The sequence below is a fragment of the Carcharodon carcharias genome, chromosome 10 (assembly GCF_017639515.1).
Source record: "Carcharodon carcharias isolate sCarCar2 chromosome 10, sCarCar2.pri, whole genome shotgun sequence".
Classification (NCBI taxonomy): domain Eukaryota; kingdom Metazoa; phylum Chordata; class Chondrichthyes; order Lamniformes; family Lamnidae; genus Carcharodon; species Carcharodon carcharias.
Window position 1 is genome coordinate 42,815,597 of NC_054476.1, and position 20,832 is coordinate 42,836,428.

At 43.5% G+C, this 20,832-nt stretch overlaps 1 protein-coding gene across 1 annotated transcript in view; it reads right to left on the reverse strand.

The window, feature by feature from the left end:
* LOC121282821 (ethanolamine kinase 1-like) overlaps positions 1–20,832 on the reverse strand; it is a 509,597-nt gene that overhangs the window by 337,384 nt on the left and 151,381 nt on the right. The window contains exon 6 of the mRNA XM_041196636.1: positions 2,007–2,155. Within this exon, the coding sequence (XP_041052570.1) occupies positions 2,007–2,155 (149 nt within the window). The remainder of the gene's footprint in view (positions 1–2,006; positions 2,156–20,832) is intronic.

Here is a 20,832-nt window from a genome sequence, read left to right on the forward strand (position 1 = left end):
TCCTTGAGGATTTAAGTTCATAACTGAGGTTGACACTTCCGTACAGTTCTGAGCAAGTGCTGCATTTTTCGAGGTGCTATCTCTCAGATGAAATGTGAAACCCAGACCCCATCTGCTTGTAAAAGATTCACTGGTTTTGTTTTTGAAGAGGAGCAAAGAATTTCCCCAGTGTTCAAGACTATCTTTGTCTTTCAACCAATACTACGGAAGCTCATTGCTGTTAGTATCACCTCTTACTGTGTGCAAATTGGCCTCTGTGTTTACCAATGAACTACATTTCAAAAATAATCCATTGGCTCCGAAGTGAAGGTTTACCTGGAAGGTTTTTTCTTTTTCTTTAATGGGGCTCAATATTATCAGCTTTAAGTTTCAATCACTTTGTTTACCTGAGCTAAATATGAAGCCCCTAGACAGATAGGCCTTGCTACTTTAAATGAAGCTTTTCTAGAAACTTGAATGCATGTGTTGTGAGACTGGGATGTGACAGTCCCTTTCTCTCCTCCCCATCCCCAAGCCATCATGTCTAGAACGAAGACCAACACAGTAGCTAAACGTCAGCATTGCTTTTAACATGAACATTTGTTTATATAGCAACTTTAATGTAGTGAAACGGCCCAAGGTATTTCACAGAATTGTTAAAAAGCATTGTACACCAAATCACATTAGGAGATATTAGAATAGGTTCTTGGCTAAAGAGATATTTTTAAGGAACATATAGGAGAAATAGAGGTGGAGAGGCAGGAATGTTTACGGTAGGAATTCTACAGTTTTGGGCCTAAATAGCTGAAGACACAGCCGCTCAGTTGAAATAAATTCTTATGAATTCATAGGGTTTCTGTCTGCAGAAAGAAATTTTTGCAAAAAGGTACTGTCCAGGATTGGAGTGGACAGACACTCTAGCTGGGACTGAATTATGTTTTGTATGGTTTAGCTTAACTTCCTGGCTTTTGTACTCTGTATTTATAAAATCCATGATCCCTTATGCTTTACTAACTCCTTTGTCAACCTGACCTGGCACCTTCCAACAGTTCTGCATAAACACCCCCCAGGTTTCTCTCTTCTTTCATCCCCTTTAAAATTGTATGATTTAACTTGTATTGTTTCTTCTTATTCTTCCAACCAAAATGTATCCACTCACACTTTTCAGCACTGAATTTCATCTGTCTTGTGTCCACCGATTCCACCAGCCTGTTCATGTCCTCTTGATGTCTAGTACTATTCTCCTCGCTGCTTGCTACACCTCCAATTTTGCATCCAGGCTGCTACAGCCCCATTGAACCCATGGGCTCCAATTTACTTACAAGCCTAATATGTGCTACTTTATCAAACACTTTTTGAAGGTCCAAATACATAACATCACTGCACATCCCTCATCCAGCCTCTCTGATACCTCATCAAAAAACTTAATCCAGTAAATATTTTAAAAACTTAACGGAGGCAAAATTGAAAAGCCCCTGAAAACATGTCTGGGCATCATGATTAACGATTATCCCATACCTGTTGCTACTCATGCAGTTAGCCCGCACACTTCGACTACTCATTTGAATTATTGTATCATGCAGCCCAGCATTAAATGCACTGTTGAGTGATTGTATGCATCAGCAGGGGTTGCCAAGCTCATGCAGTCTAGCACCACTTAAAGCCTACTTCTGGAACATGCTCCCTGTGCCCACATGAATGGCTTACCCAAGATGGCATCTGATACAGCCCACACCAGAAGTGTGGAACCAAAGAAGCACCCATAGCAGCAAAACTGTGTTTTACAGCTAATATCTTTTCCTTTTCTTTCTATAACAGAACCCATGTTCATCTATTTATATTTTAGGTATTACTTAGCAAAATTAAAACTTTAAAACCTGCCAAGTCTAGCTTTAAAATTATTTTGTTTAGCTAGCCATGGTTCTTCAAAAATAATGCGGTGTATGTAGTACTTCGAGACAGCTTGACATAATAAGGCACTATGTTAATACAATATTATTATTCTTATATAATAATTTTTACTCTACCTTGTGTTTCAATGTAGATTATATTCTTACATAGTAGATCATTATGACACAGGACCACTGGGGATTTAACTTGGGAAAGGTGTTCTTTGAGTCTTTCAATTTCACTGACAAGAATGTCAAGAGTTGGCACACCATTCATTTCCACGGAACTGGGGATAAAATACATACATACAGTCAAGCACAAAACAAAATGGAAAAACTCTAGAGTAACAGTTGCTGGACAGCACTGCATAAAACATTTCAGGAATAAGTTAACTTACATTTTCCAATCAGAATATCTCTTACTAAATCAAGTATTCGAATCATGCATTCAATAGAATGCAGGAAACAAAAAATATAGAGTTATTTTTGGTAGTGTTTTTCTGTATTGAAAATGCTATGTCAATTCCTGATGGCTTTACAATGGTTACAAGACGTCGCAGTCCAGTGTGGAAGGAACTGGATTTCATTTCATCTGCCTCAATCAGCTCAATGGTCAATTTTCTCCTTTCTCTTGGTTTAGTGCCTGTATTTATTTGTTATTGTAATTGCTCTTCAGTATCAAAACAGTTATACAGCTATTCATTCATATATATGGCAGCTGTATTACCCTCTGTGTGGAATGTATCTATATCTATCAGTATTACTGTCTATTTAATACTGTACAGTGACTGTATAATAGTCTATATAATTTACAATAACTTACTTTTCCATAACATCCTGGCAAATGTATTTTTGATTCACTGGTCCTTCCTGACATGTTATGTGAGGTCTCTCGTGGCCCACTTATAATACAAATTTACTCTCAACAGCACGGCTGAAATCAGTGGCAAATCTGCACTTTAAACCCAACATTGTGGTGGAGTTTAGATTGCACAGTTCTGCAATTGCAATTCTGGTTAAACTATCGCACACAATATTGGCAGCCTGCTCAAGTGTTATTTTAGCAATTGAGGCCATGTGGAAACACGGTTGCACGTTGCTGATGTATGGTGTTTCTGAACAACAAGGAAATCCAGCTAGCTGGTGCCCCTACAGACAGTTCTCACTGCCAGCTGGGTGTACATAAATATATTTGCATTTTCTGCCACAGTTTGTACTGTAGACCCTCATCCTGTAACATAGTGTTGCACACTTGACCATCTTGGCATGATTGATAAAGAAGATAATTGCTGGCAATGGTTCACTCCATAACACCATGATTATAACAAAAACAGAAAGACAGGCAGCATCTATGGAGAGAGAAACAGAGTTAATGTTTCAGGACTGATGAAAAGACATTGACCTGAAATGCTAGACTACATTTTAATTTAGAAGAGCATGTGGGTTTGGGTGTGGGCGAGGGGTTAAAACCAATAATGGGAAAGCTGCATCTATCCAGCTGATTCCGCATTTCACTTCAGCATGTTAGGCTGCGTGCGAGCAAACCCCTCTGGGGATGCAAGTTGTCAATTTTCAAATGTTAATTGCTGAATAACAGTGATGTTAACACACTGTTCTCAGTTCGATATTGGGTCCACCAATTTCCCGGGCTTCCTGAAACTTACTAGTGAAAACAAGACGAGTACACAGCTGCTGATGAGGGGGCTGAAGCAATCTCCAACAAGAGGGCATCTAACCATCTCCTCTTGACGTTCGATGGCATTAACATTGTTAAATTACCGTTATCAACATCCTGGGGGTTACCAGTGACCAGAAAGTGAACTGGACTAGCTATATAAATGCTGTGGCTACAAGAGCAGATCAGAGGCTAAGAATTCTGCAGCGGGTAGCTTACCTTCTGACTCCCCAAAGCCTGTGCACCATCTACAAGGCACAAGTCAGGAGTGGAATGCAATACTCTATTCGTGCCTGGATAAGTGCGGCTCCCACAACACTCAAGAAGCTCGACACCATCCAGGAAAAAGTAGCCCGCTTGATTTGCACCCTATCCACCACCTTCAACATTCACTCCCTGCACCACTGATGTGCAGTAGCAGCGGTGTGTACCATCTACAAGATGCATTGCAGGGACTTGCCAAGGTTCCTTCAACAGCACCTTCCAAACCGGCAACCTGTACCAGCTAGAAGGACAAGGGCAGCAAATACACGGGAACACCACCAACTGCAAGTTCCCTTACAAGCCACACACTTTCCTGACTTGGAAATATATCACTGCTCCTTCACTGTCGCTGGGTCAAAACTTGGCACTCCCTCCCTAACAGCACTGTAGGTGCACCTACACTATGTGGACTGCAGCGGTTCAAGAAGGCAGCTCACCACTACCTTCTCAAGTGCAAAAAATGCTGGCCTAGCCAGCGCTGCCCACACCCTGTCAAAGAATAAAAAAAATGCTCAAGCAAAGATGCCAATAAATGCGACAACTACTTTCCTGCCTGTCAGTGGCAGGTTTGTGCACAGTACTCTTGCTGAGGGGCTACTTTCTATACTTTTGAAGCTTGTTCAGGGTGAATGCCACATATGCTGCTTTAGATTAGACCTCAGACAAAGACCAAGATGGCCAGCAACCATACTTGCAGCAGCATGTTTACATACTCACAAAGAGAGGACCAACAGAGAGGGGTCCAGCAGTGAGGGGAGCAGCAGAGAGTTGCAGCTCACAAGGGACACTCATCATAAAACAGGGTCTACCTGCAGTGGCTGAATTCCCTTGTGCACAAGCATCAGTGTCTCAGGAAGCCTAGGATGTCACATCAGGTGGTTGTAGAAATCAGCAGCCTGTTAGAAGGACATCTGCTTCCTGCTGGTTCAGGTGGTCATGCATTGTCAGTGACTGCCAAAGTCACCACCACCAACCCAACTTTTTTGCCTCTCAGACGCTTTCAGGGCTCTGCTGCAGACATGTGGGATCTCCCAGTTAGCCCTGCTCATGGATAAGAGATCACTGATGTGGTTGTTTGCCATAGCGGATGCTGCCAGTCAGAATAAGTGGGAACTCGACTTTGCAGCTCTGGCAGAGTCCCCATAGGTGCAGGTCGCTGTCTACTGCACAGATGTTGCAGCCCAAGAAGAGCTTGGGTGAGTTGTTGCAATGCATCTTGTAGATGGTGCACACTGCTGCCACTTTGCTGGTGATGGAGGGAGTGAATGTTTAAGGTGGCAGATGGGGTGCCGATCAAACTTTGTCCTGGATGGTGACAAACTTCTTGAGTGTTGTGGGAACTGCTCTCATCCAGGCAAGTGAAGAGTATGCCATCATACTCCCAACGTGCTTTATGAACAGGCTTTGGGGAGTCAGGAGGTGCTCAAGGTAACTTGTCCCCAAGGTGCAACATCTATGTCCAGCTAAGCAGAGCTGGGAGAGAGCTCCACTCTGTGATACGAACTTTCCACTGCTGTCTTTGTCTACATCATCTGCTCTTGCTCATTTGTGAAGTGTGAGTCACCAAGTGGAAACACAAATATCTGCCTTACTGGTTTCACCAAAGAGTATCTGACCTGATGTATGGTAAGCATGAGTCCTGTAAGGGTGCACCATCAGTCAAGGGGTGTGGGGAGAGAGTGCGAGTATGGTGCTGAGATAGAGAATCAGCCAAGATCATATTGAATGGTGGAGCAGGCTCGAAGGGCTGACTGACCTACTCCTGCTCCTATTTTCTATGTTTCTCAGGCAAACTCCACCAAATGCTTCTGCATAAGTGATGGCCTTGTGGGAAATAAAAGATATGAATCAATCCTGGCCAGCTAAGGATATTTTGCACAAAAACAGAAAATGCTGGAAAAACTCAGCAGATCTAACAGCATCTGTGGAGAGTAAAACATATGACTCTTCTTCAGAGTGTCTGCAGTATTTTGCTTTTGTCTAAGGATAATTTGTAAGTTATCATTATGCAGATGATCATATTGCATTTGGTTTTGAAAGCAAGTCATGAATGAGTACGGTGTGACATGCGGGTGGCTTTTATTGAATTGTGTTACTACGTAATAGGAAGCTCACCATCATGCTAAAGCAGTAAGGGACATTGAAGCTCCATTGATAAACAGCATTTCTTCCTCTGTGCCTGTCAATTGCAAGAGGTTTGGAGGGTCCCTTTCAGTTCTCTCCCTGTTTTTCGGTGCTCTCTCCTCTTGCAGGGTGGGAAAGAACAGGCTTGTGATTGAGTGTAACAACATGTGTTTACCCAATGGATGGAGAGCATTTTGTGAGAGTGACTATGAGGGAGAGGCTTGCTCGAGCATAAGGCTGAGGGTGAGTGGGGATGGTGGATGGATAGATGGGGACATGAGGAAGCAGTGGCATAGTGTCATTGTCACTGACTAGTATTCCCGAGACCTAGGGTAATGCTCTGAGGAGCCAGGTTCAAATCCCACCATGGCAGGCGGTGATACTTGAATTCAATAAAAATCTGGAATTAAAAGTCTGATGATGATTGTAAAAACCATCTAATGCTCTTTAGAGAAGGAAATCCAGTGTCCTTACCTGGTCTGGCCTACATATGACTCCAGACCCCCAGCAATGTGGTTGACTCTTAAATGCCCTCTGGATATTTATGGGCAATTAAGGATGAGAAATAAATGCTGGCCTAGCCAGTGATGCCCCATTCAATGAACAAAGTAAAGTGCAGTGCACCTGCAAGTATGTGAAGAATGATATTATGGATTAAGAGTGAGGGATTGAGGTATCATGCACTGTAGGATGTTAATGAAAATGCCACATTCACCTTTCCTGACATACTTTTGTTATTAAAGCACTTTCGACACTGAATCCAGGAACATGGAACCAGAGAATGCAGCTAACTTTCTCTGCAATCTCTGCTGTGGATCCTCCTCCCATCGATAAAGAGTGTATATCTCTGACTCCTCACAGCCCCCAGCAGCACATCCAGGAAGGCATCACTGAAATGCAGCACAGCCTTTGGCCATTTGAAATCCATTCTGCCATCCCTTCTCTTTTCTTCCCAACTCCAACTCCATCAACTTGCACACTTGCATTGTCCCTTTAAATACTGGAGTTGAGATCATGTCCTGCAGGTCCCCATCATGCCCTGACATGGGAAACCCAGAAATAAAATGATAATGAGATGGCTGAGGCAATTGGAATTGGAGTTGAAAGCTAGTCTCAGTAATTGTGCCCATGAGGCTATTGTCAATTTTTGTATGATGTTGTATGTGCCAGCATACCAGTGTAATGTAAAGGTGGTCAGCAGAGCCAAGGTTAACTTGGGACTGGAGAATAGCCCCACCACAGTATGATTCATAGGGTCACATGGTAATAGACTGAGAGAAGAGTCTAGAAAAAACACTTTGGAACCAGTCTTCATGAAGGTAACAGCACCATGCATGATCATACCTTGGATTTGTAAATAGTTAAAGGTTAACAGTAAAGGGCTCATGTTTAAACACACAACTCTGCAGGATCTCATCAATGAGGCACCACCGCGCACCACATTACAACATGGTTGACAGCGGTGGGAGATCAGCATAGTACAACACGGTTGGCAGTGGTGATCGCCTCTACAAGATATCACAACAGAGGTAGTACCCTAATGTGGCATGGTGATCCATGGTGATATGAAAGGTGGCAGCTGAATGCATGAACCCAGAAAAGCATTCCAAGGTATGAGGAATTAAAAGCAACTGAAGCCTAGCCATACAGACATGCAGCTAAGAAGGAAAATTTGAAGAAAAAGCTGAAGAAGCTTCGCTACAGCCTTAGAAGTTGAGGAATCCACCAGAGTGAGTGGAAGCTTATTGCATGACACAGAGTGATGCAGAGTAAAAGGAGAGAAAAAAAAACTGGTCAGGTTGTAAAGGCGGGTGAGCAAAAATACAAAAACTGCAAGACCCTGAGTGACGCATTCTGAAGAATACTAGACAGTTCACGATACAGTGAACAAAAATTATAAAAAAGAAGCTGTATTACATTTTAGAATAGGTAATGGTCCCAAGAGCTCAGCATGCTTACAGAAACTGGAAGTCAGCTACAAGTAAAAAAACATTTATAAAAATCGGCTGGCAGAATCAAAGGTTTAGGAGGAAAAACTGCAGGTCATATTTAAAAAAAGGATCACTGCTGCTCTGACAGTTTCAAAATAGAAAATGCAGACAAAGCACACAGAAACGTTGCGGCTTTTAAGTTTAACAAAAATGGGCCCTGATCAGACCACAAGCCCACCAAAATTCTTAAAGCGTGTGACATCCAACAGCAAAAGGTCCTGCAGAGTCAACAAAAAAAAAGAAAGAACAGCCCAGGAAAGAAAATTTCTGCAGTTTAGAAAGTTTAAAAGGAAGGCCCATAATCACGGAGATCTCGAAAAAGCATGGAAAAACACAGAGACAGGGCTAATGGCTGCAGACAGCCCCCAAAGTTCCAAAACAGGACCTGCAGAGGTAAAAGAGAAAAGGAAGGAATTCCAAAGAAAATAACTGCCCCTACTTTGAAAGTTTAGAGTTTGAAAGAAAACAGGCCCACGATCACTGGAAAGCTCGCCAAAATCGGAAAAGCACGGGAGACACACAGAGACAGAACCGTCAAGCTGCTTGGACTGCCTGAGTATAAAAACGGTTGCTGCACTTGACAGTCTTAAAATGGTAATGCAATTTAAAGCTGTAACCACAAGAAAAGGAAACAGCCATGGACAGAAAATTGGATGAGAAAGAGCAATTCTGCTGAGGGCAACAAGAGACCCTAAAATACAACAGCAAGCATGTGTTTGGCTGGAATAGTGAAGCAAGTGGAAAAGAGGGTTCTATTTGCGTAGCGTATATATCCAGCAAGAACATGGCAGACACCACGGAAAAAGAAAATTAAAGTCCACCCTAGGAATGAACAGAGTGCACATCCCCTCAGAAGGAGCAAGACAAACCCACAGTGTCTGAAGGAAGCAGATGAGTTATTAATAAAGAGAAACGCAAGTCGAAGGAGCACAAAAAGCCAATCAAATGGAGATAGCCAAGTACCAGAAACACAGAGTATTGCTACCAGTCCTCAAAACATGGCAGACTAAACTGTGGAAGAACTATTAAGCCTCAGGACCATCTGAATTTGTAAAGTCAGGGACTTGAGGTGTGGGGAAAAGGGATATCAAGTAAAGTATTGTAATACTCCACTGGAAAAGAGGAAAATTTTCTTTGGCAAAGAAAGGGGGATGTTGTATTGCTTCCATGCCATTGTAATGTAAAGGTGCTTGGCAGAACAAGGGTTAATGTGGGACTGAAGAATAACCCTACCCACGGTATGATGCATAGAGTCACATGGTAATAAACTGAGAGAACAGTCTAGAAAAAACACTCTGGAACCAGCTGAAGGGAGGTAACAGCACCATACATGCCCATGCCCTGGATCTGCAAATAGTTAAAAGTTAACAATAAAAGGTTCATGTTTAAATATACAAGTCTCAACACCTCATTGTTGAGACACCACAGTGCATCATAGTACATCATTGATTGGTAAAAACCCATCTGCTTCACTGATGTCATTTAGGGAAGGAAACTACCATCCTTAGCTGGTCTGGCCTACATGTGACCCCAGATCCATGGTAACGTAGCTGACTCTTAACTGCCTTCTGAAATAACCTAGTAAGCCACTCAGTTCAAGGGCAATTAGAGATGGGAAACAAGTGCTGACTTTACCAGCAATATCCACATCCTATGAAAGAATAATTTTTAAAAAATCCACTGACAGACTTGCTGCACCTGGTTTCACTTGTGCAATAGGCTCCGACACCACCTCCTCCCTGCCCTTCCAATGCATCACCAAATTAAAATTGGGGACATTAAGTTGGTTTCTCTGCACAGATGCTGCCTGAGCTGTTCAGAATTTCCAACATTTTCTGTTTTCATTTAGTTTAGATATTCTGGTTCCTAGGAAAGATAAGCCATGGCTTGCTATAAGTACTGTTTACACGTGAGCCCAGACAATAATAGATAGTGGGAGGAGAGGGGTTCTGGGGGCATGTTAATCCTACTTGCCTGGTGGAAAGCAAACAGGTGGACAGTTAAACACCCCGGGTTACATATCTACCAGATAGTCACAGGAATCCTGCCATACCCTATTTGTACTTTTCAGGTGTGGACTGAACTTCCCCCCAAAATTGAAGGGTTTTCATTTTTCACATTATTTAACCTTTGGTATTATTATGTATCGAGAACATTTTGTGTACTTCTAAATTCACCTTTATGAATGTCATTGTTATAAATTGCAAATGATTGGTACAGAACTTTAATGAAAGAAAAATGAGCACAGTTTTACCTCTAGGTTACAATCCAGAAAACAAAGAACAAACTTTTATTTATATAGTGCCTTTTCCCAAGCTCAGGATGTTCCAAAATGCTTCCCAGATAATTAAGTACATTTGAAGTATAGTCACTGTTGTAATGTAGGAGAATATGGCAGTCAATTTGCACAGAAACAGCAGTGAGATAAATAACAAAATAATCTGTTATTAATGACATTGGTTGAGGGATGAATGTTGGCCAAGATACTTGAGAAATATCCTTGCTCTTCTGCCAAAGGTGCCAATAGGATCTTATATGTTCACCTGAGAGAACAGAGTCTAGATTGTCTACTCAAGTCCTGAATTTGGACTTGTACCACAATTTATAACTCAGGTAAGTGCGACCGCAGCAAACATATTTCAAAGTGACAATCACAAAATATTGGATCAAATTCACAACTCGTCAGAGGAATTATTTCTGTAAAATGTATCAAACAGTGCAATGTCAGTATATAACTGTGCTGTGCGAAGGAAATTTCTTTTCTTTTTTAATGAGCACATTCGAGCTCTATTCCTTTCCCTGTTCTAAAGCACTGCACCAAAGTCAGGAACTGGAGCTGTTGCTTGTTATGATCAAAGTAACTGAGATAATTGTGGATGAGGGTAGCATTTCGGGCAATCTAGTTTATTATTTCAAAGAAAGCTACTAACTTTCTCATGAAAGTCAGCAGACTTTTTGCCTGCATTGCCCTATCTTGAAAACCATAGCCGTTATTTGCTCCTTTGTGTATAAACAAGTATTTCCTGACACCCATCATGTTTGTACTTACATCTCTTTGTCCTGCAGTCATACTTTAACTGAAAACAGTGTCCTGGATTTATCTACTGAGCTCAATATAAAATTGAATTTTATGCAGTTTGGAAATATTATTTTAATTCCAAGGCTAATTCCCAGCTAAAATAGATCAGTGATGTAATTCAACATAGCTTGTTAAGGCAATATCAACCAGGTTAAGTTGCTTATGAAAATTCTTCCATCCATGCATTATTTCCTCTTAAATTCCTGTTCAAAGTTGTATAACATCAAGTTGGTTTCAAAGGCAGAAACGTAAAACTAAGTAAATGAAAGTCATGGGATTGATGTTCACAGGTAGCTCTTTCAGAATGAGAGAAACAGTTTGCAACCAATTACATGCTTGTTTGCTCCCAATATATATTTTGTGCAACTTATTTAGGATTTTTTTTGGATGAAACTGCTACAGCATTAGAAAAGGAATAGCAATCTGCACATATACACAGAAATCACTGACTAAACAAGAAATCTGACTCTTGCTAACAACGTTGGTCACAGATTCCTGAATAATTTGAAGGCAGACAAGCCAAGAAGGTGCCAGGTTTTATCTCTGGGTTGTGCTGAACTATTGGTAGTTTGTACTGTGACTCTCCTCAAAAATAACAGGTGAGGGAAGACATTTAAAAAAAGCTCCTGTTTTTGTTCCTTATCACTATCTAGGGACAGCCACTAGTTGCTGAGCAGAGTTATGTGTTTGGTGCACGTGGTCCCCCATTACTGAAGAGTCAGCCTCCTCTTCTTCTGGGGCCATAGTGAAACCATACTTAGACAACTGTCAGTGGGGCACGTCTATACCTTCAGCACTTGTGTAGTGAGCAGGAACCACTTGATTTTCATCTCCATTCAAACCAATGGAAATGAAAGTTGGGGCAGTCGTTGTCATGATGTGCCTGGTTTCCTTACCACTTGAGCCATGAAGCTGAATCCTATCAGCAGCATCTCCAGAAGTGGAAAGCAAAAAACTGAATACAAAGAAACAAGTTGAAAAATATGAAATTACCCCTCTTCACCCACACATGTCTCAGTTTTACAAGCACAGGGATCTCAAATAAATACAACGAAAAAGGATCTATCGTTCGTAAAATATATAATTTCAAATTCCATTAAAATTATTTACAATGTAATCTGCTAACTTGGATATAGCAGGTAGAAGTTTATTATGCTACATTCAGGTTTACAATTATTTTTACTATCCTTATATATTTTTTTCCTTTTTTTCCAATGGCAGTTGAATCAAAGGATCACACTGGTGTTAAATGCTCACTTTTAACACACAATAAAATATGTCCTACTGTGGTAGCTTTGTTCCCTCACCTTGTTATCCTCATTACTTTTTATGTCTTTCCCCTTTAAGCAAAAATATTAGACAGCAATTTAAAACTTTAAATGCTTTCAATATTTATATTTGGAACAAACATTTTAAGAAGTATTATATACAGATGTCTGAATAATGTCAACCAAAGTCACTAGAAGGAAGAAAAGATCTTGCACATTCTGCTAATTTTATAGGATTATACACGCAACCCTTTGAATCAAAACTGTAAGCTTGATATGTGGTACGAAATTAAATATTGCAGCCAAAAAACAGAATTTGCAGGAGAATTCACAATCTTCATTTTAACTAGTGAAAATAAGAAGTCACCTCTCTAAGTTGTGTTTTAGTCCTTAAATAGAGAAACAGGAAGAGGTAGCAGCATCATCAATCTGCAAGTTAGCATATCTTCAAATGGTGCTGCAAATGAAACCTGCGTACTAATAACTTAACATGTTCTAATAAAAGTCCCTGGGTCTACTTTAATGCAGGCTTTAACCAGTTTGAAATAAATGACTCAATGCCTTTGTTAAAATATCAGGCAAAGGAATCTCATGCAAACATGCTAAACATTTGGATGGTAATCTTCACACTGTTTCACATTTCAGGCCAGCAGAACAAGCTGAGGGTCTCTCACTGAAGTCACCAGAGATGTTAATAGTTATTTTTGATGAAAGCTGTTTGGATAATTACTTCAGTCACAGAATGCTCCAGAAATTCCGGCAGGAAATGAGGAAACTTTATGGAAGTTTCTAAATAAATTCTGGCTGATTACAGCCCCAGGTTTGGTTGTTCTCATGGAGTATAACTGTTCCCCAAAATCCTATTAAGTATCTGAAGCACAAGCACTTATATGCTGCAGATTTTTCTTTATTCCAGTATCCCCTTAAGTGAATGAAGTGAATAATGGTGAATTGTAAGTAGCCTATGAACTTGTGATTAAACACTGCATGATTAAATACTGGAAAATGCCCCCATTAAAAGTTTGGAGTTTATGGTTTTTGGGGGATACATAGGAAGGACGGCCAAAATCTGATACGTACCTAAGATACCAGCATTTGAATAAAATGGAACAATGCATTTAGGGGCAATGGCTTCGATCTAATAAGATGGACATGGGTCTCATTCTCTACAGACAGAACATCCATGGTGGCTTTAATTTGATTTGATGAGTTTGTACTGAAATCGTATAAATATATCAATCAGGTTAAGACGAGACCCTTGTGCATAAACTTGTCTCCCAAACTGCGCAAGATCCGTAGTCTTATTTCATTGCCAGTTGGGTCCATGCTTAGCGCATGTGCTGAATAAATATTAATTGATACAGATGCAGTTGTGGTAATTAGCTGTTTAATATTCTTGGTGAGGGTGTCTGTGGAGCAACTCAGAAGTCCCAGCAAATAGTGTAAGTAGTGCATAATTCAATCACATAATTACCTCCTGGAATTTCTTCACCATATAATAAAGGATATACACTATGTTCAAGATTCCATCAAATTCAGGCCCAATTATCATTTTAAAAGTCTATGAAGCACAGCCTGGTTTTCCTTTGAGGAACCCAGGACTGAAAACAGCAACATATTTTCTCCAAACTTAACTAATTCTAACATATTATGAAAATGCGACCTTTATTGTACTTTACAGGAAACATAATAATATCTATATTTAATTGCAATATCCAGTCAGCAAGATATAGTACCCAAGGTAGTCAGCTAGAGAGCAGGTGACTAGGCTGTTTGAATTAATGAAACATGTCATTCTGGGAATTTATTGCTTATTTGGCTGGGGGGTGGTTAAAAAATAGCTTTTGGACTCTGTGCATCAAAAACAGCGCTTTCTCTTTCGTCTTATTTGATAAATCTATATGAACTCAAGATGGGAGATATTAGTGCTGGGAGCGGAAAGTGTTTGCAGTTTTAGCATCCAGTGTCCATATAAAGCACTCCCTGGTCAACCCAGGTCAGAGGTCAGGCACAGGCTGAGATTTTCTTTGCTGCCACAGAAATATGCTTCCACCGCAACCCTCTCCTGAGGAGCAGTTTCATTTTCCAAGCTAGCCATGCTTATAGTCTTTAAGCAAGACTGGGAATTAGTGCCAAACTACAGCTACTTTGATTGTGTGCCCAGGAGAAAATAAGTGGTGACAAATGGAAAAAAATGGTGTTCCAACTCAATTTGTGTGGAGCCGCTATCCCCACAAAGCCTTTGAAAGTTTTGTTAGTACTTCAGGAATCAGGAGAGTCTAGGGCCGGAATTTTCTGGCCGTGTTATGTGTTGGGTGACATGGTAGGTGGGGGGGTGGAAACTGGGGTGGGAGGAACAGGAGACAACGACAATATGGTGAGAAGGTCCAAAATCAGTTTTACGTTGTCATGAAACCAGTTTGCAATCATCCGCTCCACCCATTAATTGCAGGCCGCATTTCCCACCGTTGCATGTCGCGAATGTCATTTTAATATATTTGCATCTGGTTATAAGCCTAGCTTGCCAGAATCATACCCGCATGTCAAATTTACTGCCCGCATCGGTGTGACTTCAGAACGGCATGCTTCGTAACTGCCTTTAGAAGGCATACACATGGCAACCTGAACTTAGAGGGGAACTTGGAGGTGATTTTTTAAAAAATTCACTCATGGGATGTGGGCTTTGCTGGCTGGGCCAGCATTTATTGCCCGTCCCTAGTTGCCCTTGAGCAGGTGGTGGTGGTGGTGGATTGCACACAACCTTGTCCAGTGCTCACGAGCATCACCTGCAGGATAGTACGAAATTTGCGGGGAAGCGCAGGCAAGTCGATTTTTCCTGGCTGCTTTTCAGTGTGGTGCCGGAGCAAGGACTCCAGTGCGGGTCAGGGGGGGGTGGGGGGGGTGGGGGGGGGGTGCGGGGCAAGGCATCATGGACTGAAAGATATACTCAAGCACATGCACGGGGGTGGGCATGAGGGAAGCGGCCACTCACTTGTCAAAGTGAGCTTTCTCCCACAGCTGCATTTCCATTGACATGCTTGGAGTTGGGCCTCTGAAGCTTTTCTGTCCATTCAAGCCACGCAAAAGCATGAAAATGCCACCAATTTCTCCAGGGCCTGAATTTTTAGCTCAGCAGGAGGGCAAAATCGGCAGGCCCGGGATCGTCTGGGAAACGGACCGCCGACTGTGATCAGCTCCTGACCGTGATTTCTTGTTGGCTGGCCAACTAACAGCCAGTCAACGTGAAACACACGCTGAAAAATCCAGCGCTGCCAGGGTGGGGGCGGGAAGAGGGCAGGTGATGACGTCAACGCGGGCGTGAGCGAGCGTTGAGAGATAGCTCCCCGAAGGTAGAGAGCTGCCTCAGGGAGCTGCAGACCAGAAAACCATCAAATAAAGTTTCAAAAAGTTGGAAAACAATGTCCAGGCATCAGAATCAGCCACCTGAAAATATAGATGATAAAAATGCTGCCCAAAGGTTTTTATTTTTATTTTATTTTATAATGAGGTTTCATGAAAAATGTAAAGACTGCCTGGCCAATTCGACTGTCTGGCAACCATAATGTTGGACGGACCACGAAAAATCAGAATAAATTGCTCCGCTAATGGGTATAATTGCCCTCTCTGTCAGCAAGCGCGCTTCCGACTTTTGCATGCGCCTGCCGACCGAAATACCGCACAAGCGCGGGATGATGTCAGGACGCTCACCCGGCGTCATCTCGCGCGATTTCACGTCTGATTGGGTCTGGCGCACAACGTAAAAGTCTGCCCCAGTACTTTTCACTCCTTGGGCGCAGACTGCAAATTAATGTGCATTTTAGTGGGCAGCAGGGCAATTGAATGAGCGGGCAAGTTGTACAATTCCCTTGTGAAAGCTGGCCATGATGCAGTCACAGCTCGAGGTGCTCAGAGCTTCATGAAATGTTTTTACTTAGGTTTGGACCAATATTCCTCATGGTTCAAGTTAGCAGTGCAGCCTTGCAGCATGGGTTAGGAGAATGCCTGTGCTTGAGCTGAGAGCACAGCATGCAGTCCAGTGGCTGAAGCTGCCATCAATCAGTCAAGTGGAGTGGGGTGGAGTTGGGTGGGGTTTCGGGCAGCCAATGTGTGCACTACACACTGGCCATTCAAGGGGTAGCCAGCACTCTCCAGCATGTTTGAGGGGACCTTCAGACTTAAGAAAGGTTCTTGAGACACCATGCCAACCCACGCATCTCTCTCTCTCTTTGATGTTGCAGGAGGAAAACATCAGGATCATGGAGTCTAGTGATTTAGCAGTATACCTCATGTCTTACAGGGAGCCGGGAAGAAGAAGAGTGTGGCCGAGGCACTTGACTTGGCAGAGGGAGGAGATGAAAGGGCAGCAGGGTCTGCTGCGCATGCAGCTGAAGAACCACAGCGAGCCATTGCTCACTGGCACCTCATTAGAACCAGCGTTTATAGATGATGCTGAGGACCAGTGGCACTGAAGACTGCACATTTCTAGGTTGGTGACATGTGCCACCTGCTGCAGGATTTGGTGCTATGGGGATGTGGAGGGCATCCACTGCCAGTGGCTGTAAAACTGACCGTGACGTTCAATTTTTATGCCAGTGGCTCATTTCAAGGCTCGAAAGGTGACCTGTGCAGGATCTCACAAGCCTTCATGCACAAGTGTATTCAGTTGGTCACGGAAGCAAGAGCACTAGGATTTGCACAGATCTCAGGTTTTCCATAGATGCAGGGTGCCATCGACTGCTCTCATTTGGCATTTAAATCTTCGAGGCAACAATCAGTCAACTACATCATCCTCCAGGGCTTCTACTCGCTCAACGTTCAGCTGGTCTGCACCCATCACAAACACATCCTAGAGGTCTGCACACTATTCCCATGGAGTGTCCATGACTCCTACATCCTTAGCAGGTCTCAGATCCCTGATATCTTCCAGAGGCTGCAGGTTTGGCTCCTCAGGGATAAGGGCTATCCACAGAGGACATGGCTGATGATGCCTGTGCAGCAGCCTCATACTGCAACAGAGCGATGGCACAATGAGGCTCATGCTGCAACCGGACTTTGGTGGAGCAAACAATCAACATTTTGAAAATGAGGCTTTGGTGCCTCAACTGATCTGGTACACTCAATGCAGTATTGTATTGAACACTGCAATACTGTCCACAGGGGGTGTTGCACATCATCGTAGCTTGCCGTGCACTCCACAACCTGGCGCTGCAACGGTTGGAGGACCCGGCTGAGGAGGAGATGGAAGAGCTACATGCTAAGGAGGACATTGAAGGGGATGAGGGTGATGAGGTCCTGGAAGGCGAGGATGCCAGCGATGAGGCCATTGCACTGGCAGATGAGGCAGGCACACTCGGGAGGCCCTCATAGATGCAAGATTCATGGAGGACGATGACAAGATACAGTGAGGACGGTCCTGACATCCTCACCTTGCATCTGTGAACGTTTGACTCCTTGTGGCTGATGGCAGCGCACATACCCTCAGTGCTCAGGCTCATGTCATGGAGATGCAGCGGAGGCCCTAATAGTCTCTAGATTCCAGGAAGATGATGACGACGTGCAGTGAGGACACTCCGTAAATCTTCACACTGCCTCTGTGAATGTCTGACTCCATCTGGCTGAGGGCAGCTCGCTTGTGCTCTGTGATCAGGCTCATATCATGGAGATGCAGTCGTGAAACTTTAAATGCACCTGATCCTTTGTCAGCCTTCAGCATGAAGGCTTGTGAGATCCTGCACAGGTCACCTTTCGAGCCTTGGAATGAGCCACTGGCGTAAAAATTGAACGTCACGGTCAGTTTTAAGGCCACTGGCAGTGGATGCCCTCCACATCCCCATAGCACCTTCAGGAGCACTGTCACAGATGCTGAAGAAATAGGGGCCAGCCCCAATTCAAAGGTGCTGAGAGCTCACAGAGAGAATGACAGAACTCTGTGACACCTGCCCACGACATTCTGGCAGCAATGATAAGCACCATCGAGGTGCAGGCATCACTAATGTGTCCAGTGAGTGTGAAGACGGACCATCACTTTGGTCTGAAGGTTACACACGGCACAGCGAAGAGGCCCTGGACTGAGACACCTGCCTTTATCTTGTGCAAGAACCAAGGTTTCACATCTGAGTGACACGAACACTGCTCATCATAACAACGAGCCACAGTCAAGGAGACATTCTTAGGAGCTTATTTACAATAGTGAACATTAAGCACGTGATTAACACTCATGCTCTGCAACTACATTTTCTTAACCTTCCTAACCTTCTGCTGCTACAGCATGGTGCTCCCTGGACATCCACAGCAGAGGTGGAGGCAGCCTGTTGACTGCTACACCCTGTCTGTGATGACCTTGGTGGGCATCCTCTAGAGGACCAAGATCTGGAGGGCCCCAGCCTGCTTTCAGGGCCCTGCGGTATGACAGTGGCAACCTCCTCAGCTTGTGGAGTTGGAGCTGCTGAGGTCACAGGAAGAGGGGATTCAGATGGGCTGGATGCTCCCAGAGTCACTTGGGTGGATGGTCCCGGGGTGTGGGCCTGCTGATCCTCCTCTCTATAGGTGCCCGAAGGCCCCTGGCTGACTCCGTGAGGAGAAGGGGAAGCTGGACTGAGATCGAGCTAGCCCCCACTCCTCTTGCGTTGACACTGTTGGAGGGCAAATATGGTGTCAGTGATGGCATTCAGCCCATGCAGCAGTGCAGGACCGATATCCTGGACCAAGGCCTTCATGGCAGCAGCCATCCTGCCAGTGTTGATCTTGGTGCGTTGGCATGCGGGCGCTATCATCTCAGCCTGAAGGCAGATGGACTCCTCCATCATGCCTTGCAATCTGAGGAGTGCAGCAGACATCACTTCCTGATGTTCCCAAGTTTGCCTTTTAGCTCCAGCAACTGAGGCATGAACGTGTCCAGCACATCTGACTCGGATTCAGCAGATTTCTGACCTCCAGCACTCCTCCGAGTAGCGGAAACCTGGGAAGTCCCTGTTGCCGCCTGCTGTGGATCAGACAGTGTGATGTCCTCACCAGATTATGACCCCGAGGCTACTCTAGAACTAGGTCCCACCGAGGTGTGTGTCTCTGCACTGGTGGGAGGGTTTGGTGAGCGCTGTGGCGGATCTTCAATTAGGGCATCATCAGATTCTTCTTCTGAGGTGTCTTCAGGGTTTGAGTCAAGGACCTGGCTCATGGACCCTCTTGTCTGCTTCCCAGATGTGCCTGTGAAAGCAAAGAGAGAAACTTAATGCATGGTGGGGGATGTGGAACAGGGGAACTGACTCACAGCATGGTTGTCTGCTGGATGCCACACTGCTGGATCCTTGCTTGGTTGAGCACCACCGACCTCACCATCAGCACAGGAACGGTCGAGATGGTCACTGGTCAGCTGGATGACTCTATTTTCAAAGTCTGTGAGGACCTAGATGAAGGACACTCCTCCACTGGTCTGCGACCTCTCCCTTTTGTTGTGTGCCAGCTTGTCCTGCATGAATACGGGTGGAGAGAGTGTAAGCAGGATGCCTGGCATGTGTGGGTAGTGAGTAGTGCCATGGATGGATGAGGACACAATTCGCAGGGCAGATGAAGGTGTGTGCGAGAGAACGAATGGTGATGTCCTTGAATTGGCAGTGAGTGAGATCCCTGTGAGTGAGACAGAAACTTGATTGGAGGAACATCATAATATTTATGATTATCTTACAATATTTCACATCTGCCTCCTATTTTGTATTTGATTAGCACGCTATGCCATATTGATTCAATACAGTACCATGCCGATTCTGAATATCAATTTATCAGAAACAATAAAGTACTTAAACTGTGATAGAACAGGTACACAGCCCCATTCTCAAATAACTAGTATGAAAACAAAATGATTAGCAACAATTGACAAACAGCCTCTCTTAAAATGAGCCAGAAAGCTTGTGCTTTTCATAAACAGGGTATTACAGATTTATATGTTGAAAATTGAGCTAAGTTATCACTTTGTAATGTGAGTAACAAAAACAGCACAATGAAGAATGCATGCCCTATCTGGAGTATCGGTTACTTTATTAACAAGAAATTCTACATAACATCTGTTACCAGTTACTCCACTCCCTACTCTCAACTGGAGGAGAGGAGAATAGGATGTAGGTATGTGTAGGAGATCTACACACAGAAAATGACGGTTAATCTTGACAGGACAAGCAATCTATCTTCATACTTCATTGTCAGTTCTCCTCCACATACCACGGGTTACCTACAATAAAGCAAGGGCAGCTGAGGCACATTTGTCCATTTCAAAGTGTTTGGCCTGGAAGGTCACGGAAGACAAAATGTTCTATTACATTGCAAGTTCCTAGAGATATATTGATTAAGGCAGTGATACTGGAGTCCTAGCCCCAACAAGTAGATCTTCTAAGGTGCCCAGAATGGATTGCTTTGAAACTTCAATGGTTACAAACCTGGTGCAGCTCTATGATAACTGATGGCAATGAAGAGTACATTTAACCAGGTCCCTATCAAATCATCATCCAAAGCTGTTTGGCATTATTCAGTGTAATTTGTGCTCTGAAACACAGATACACATCAACACAAAATA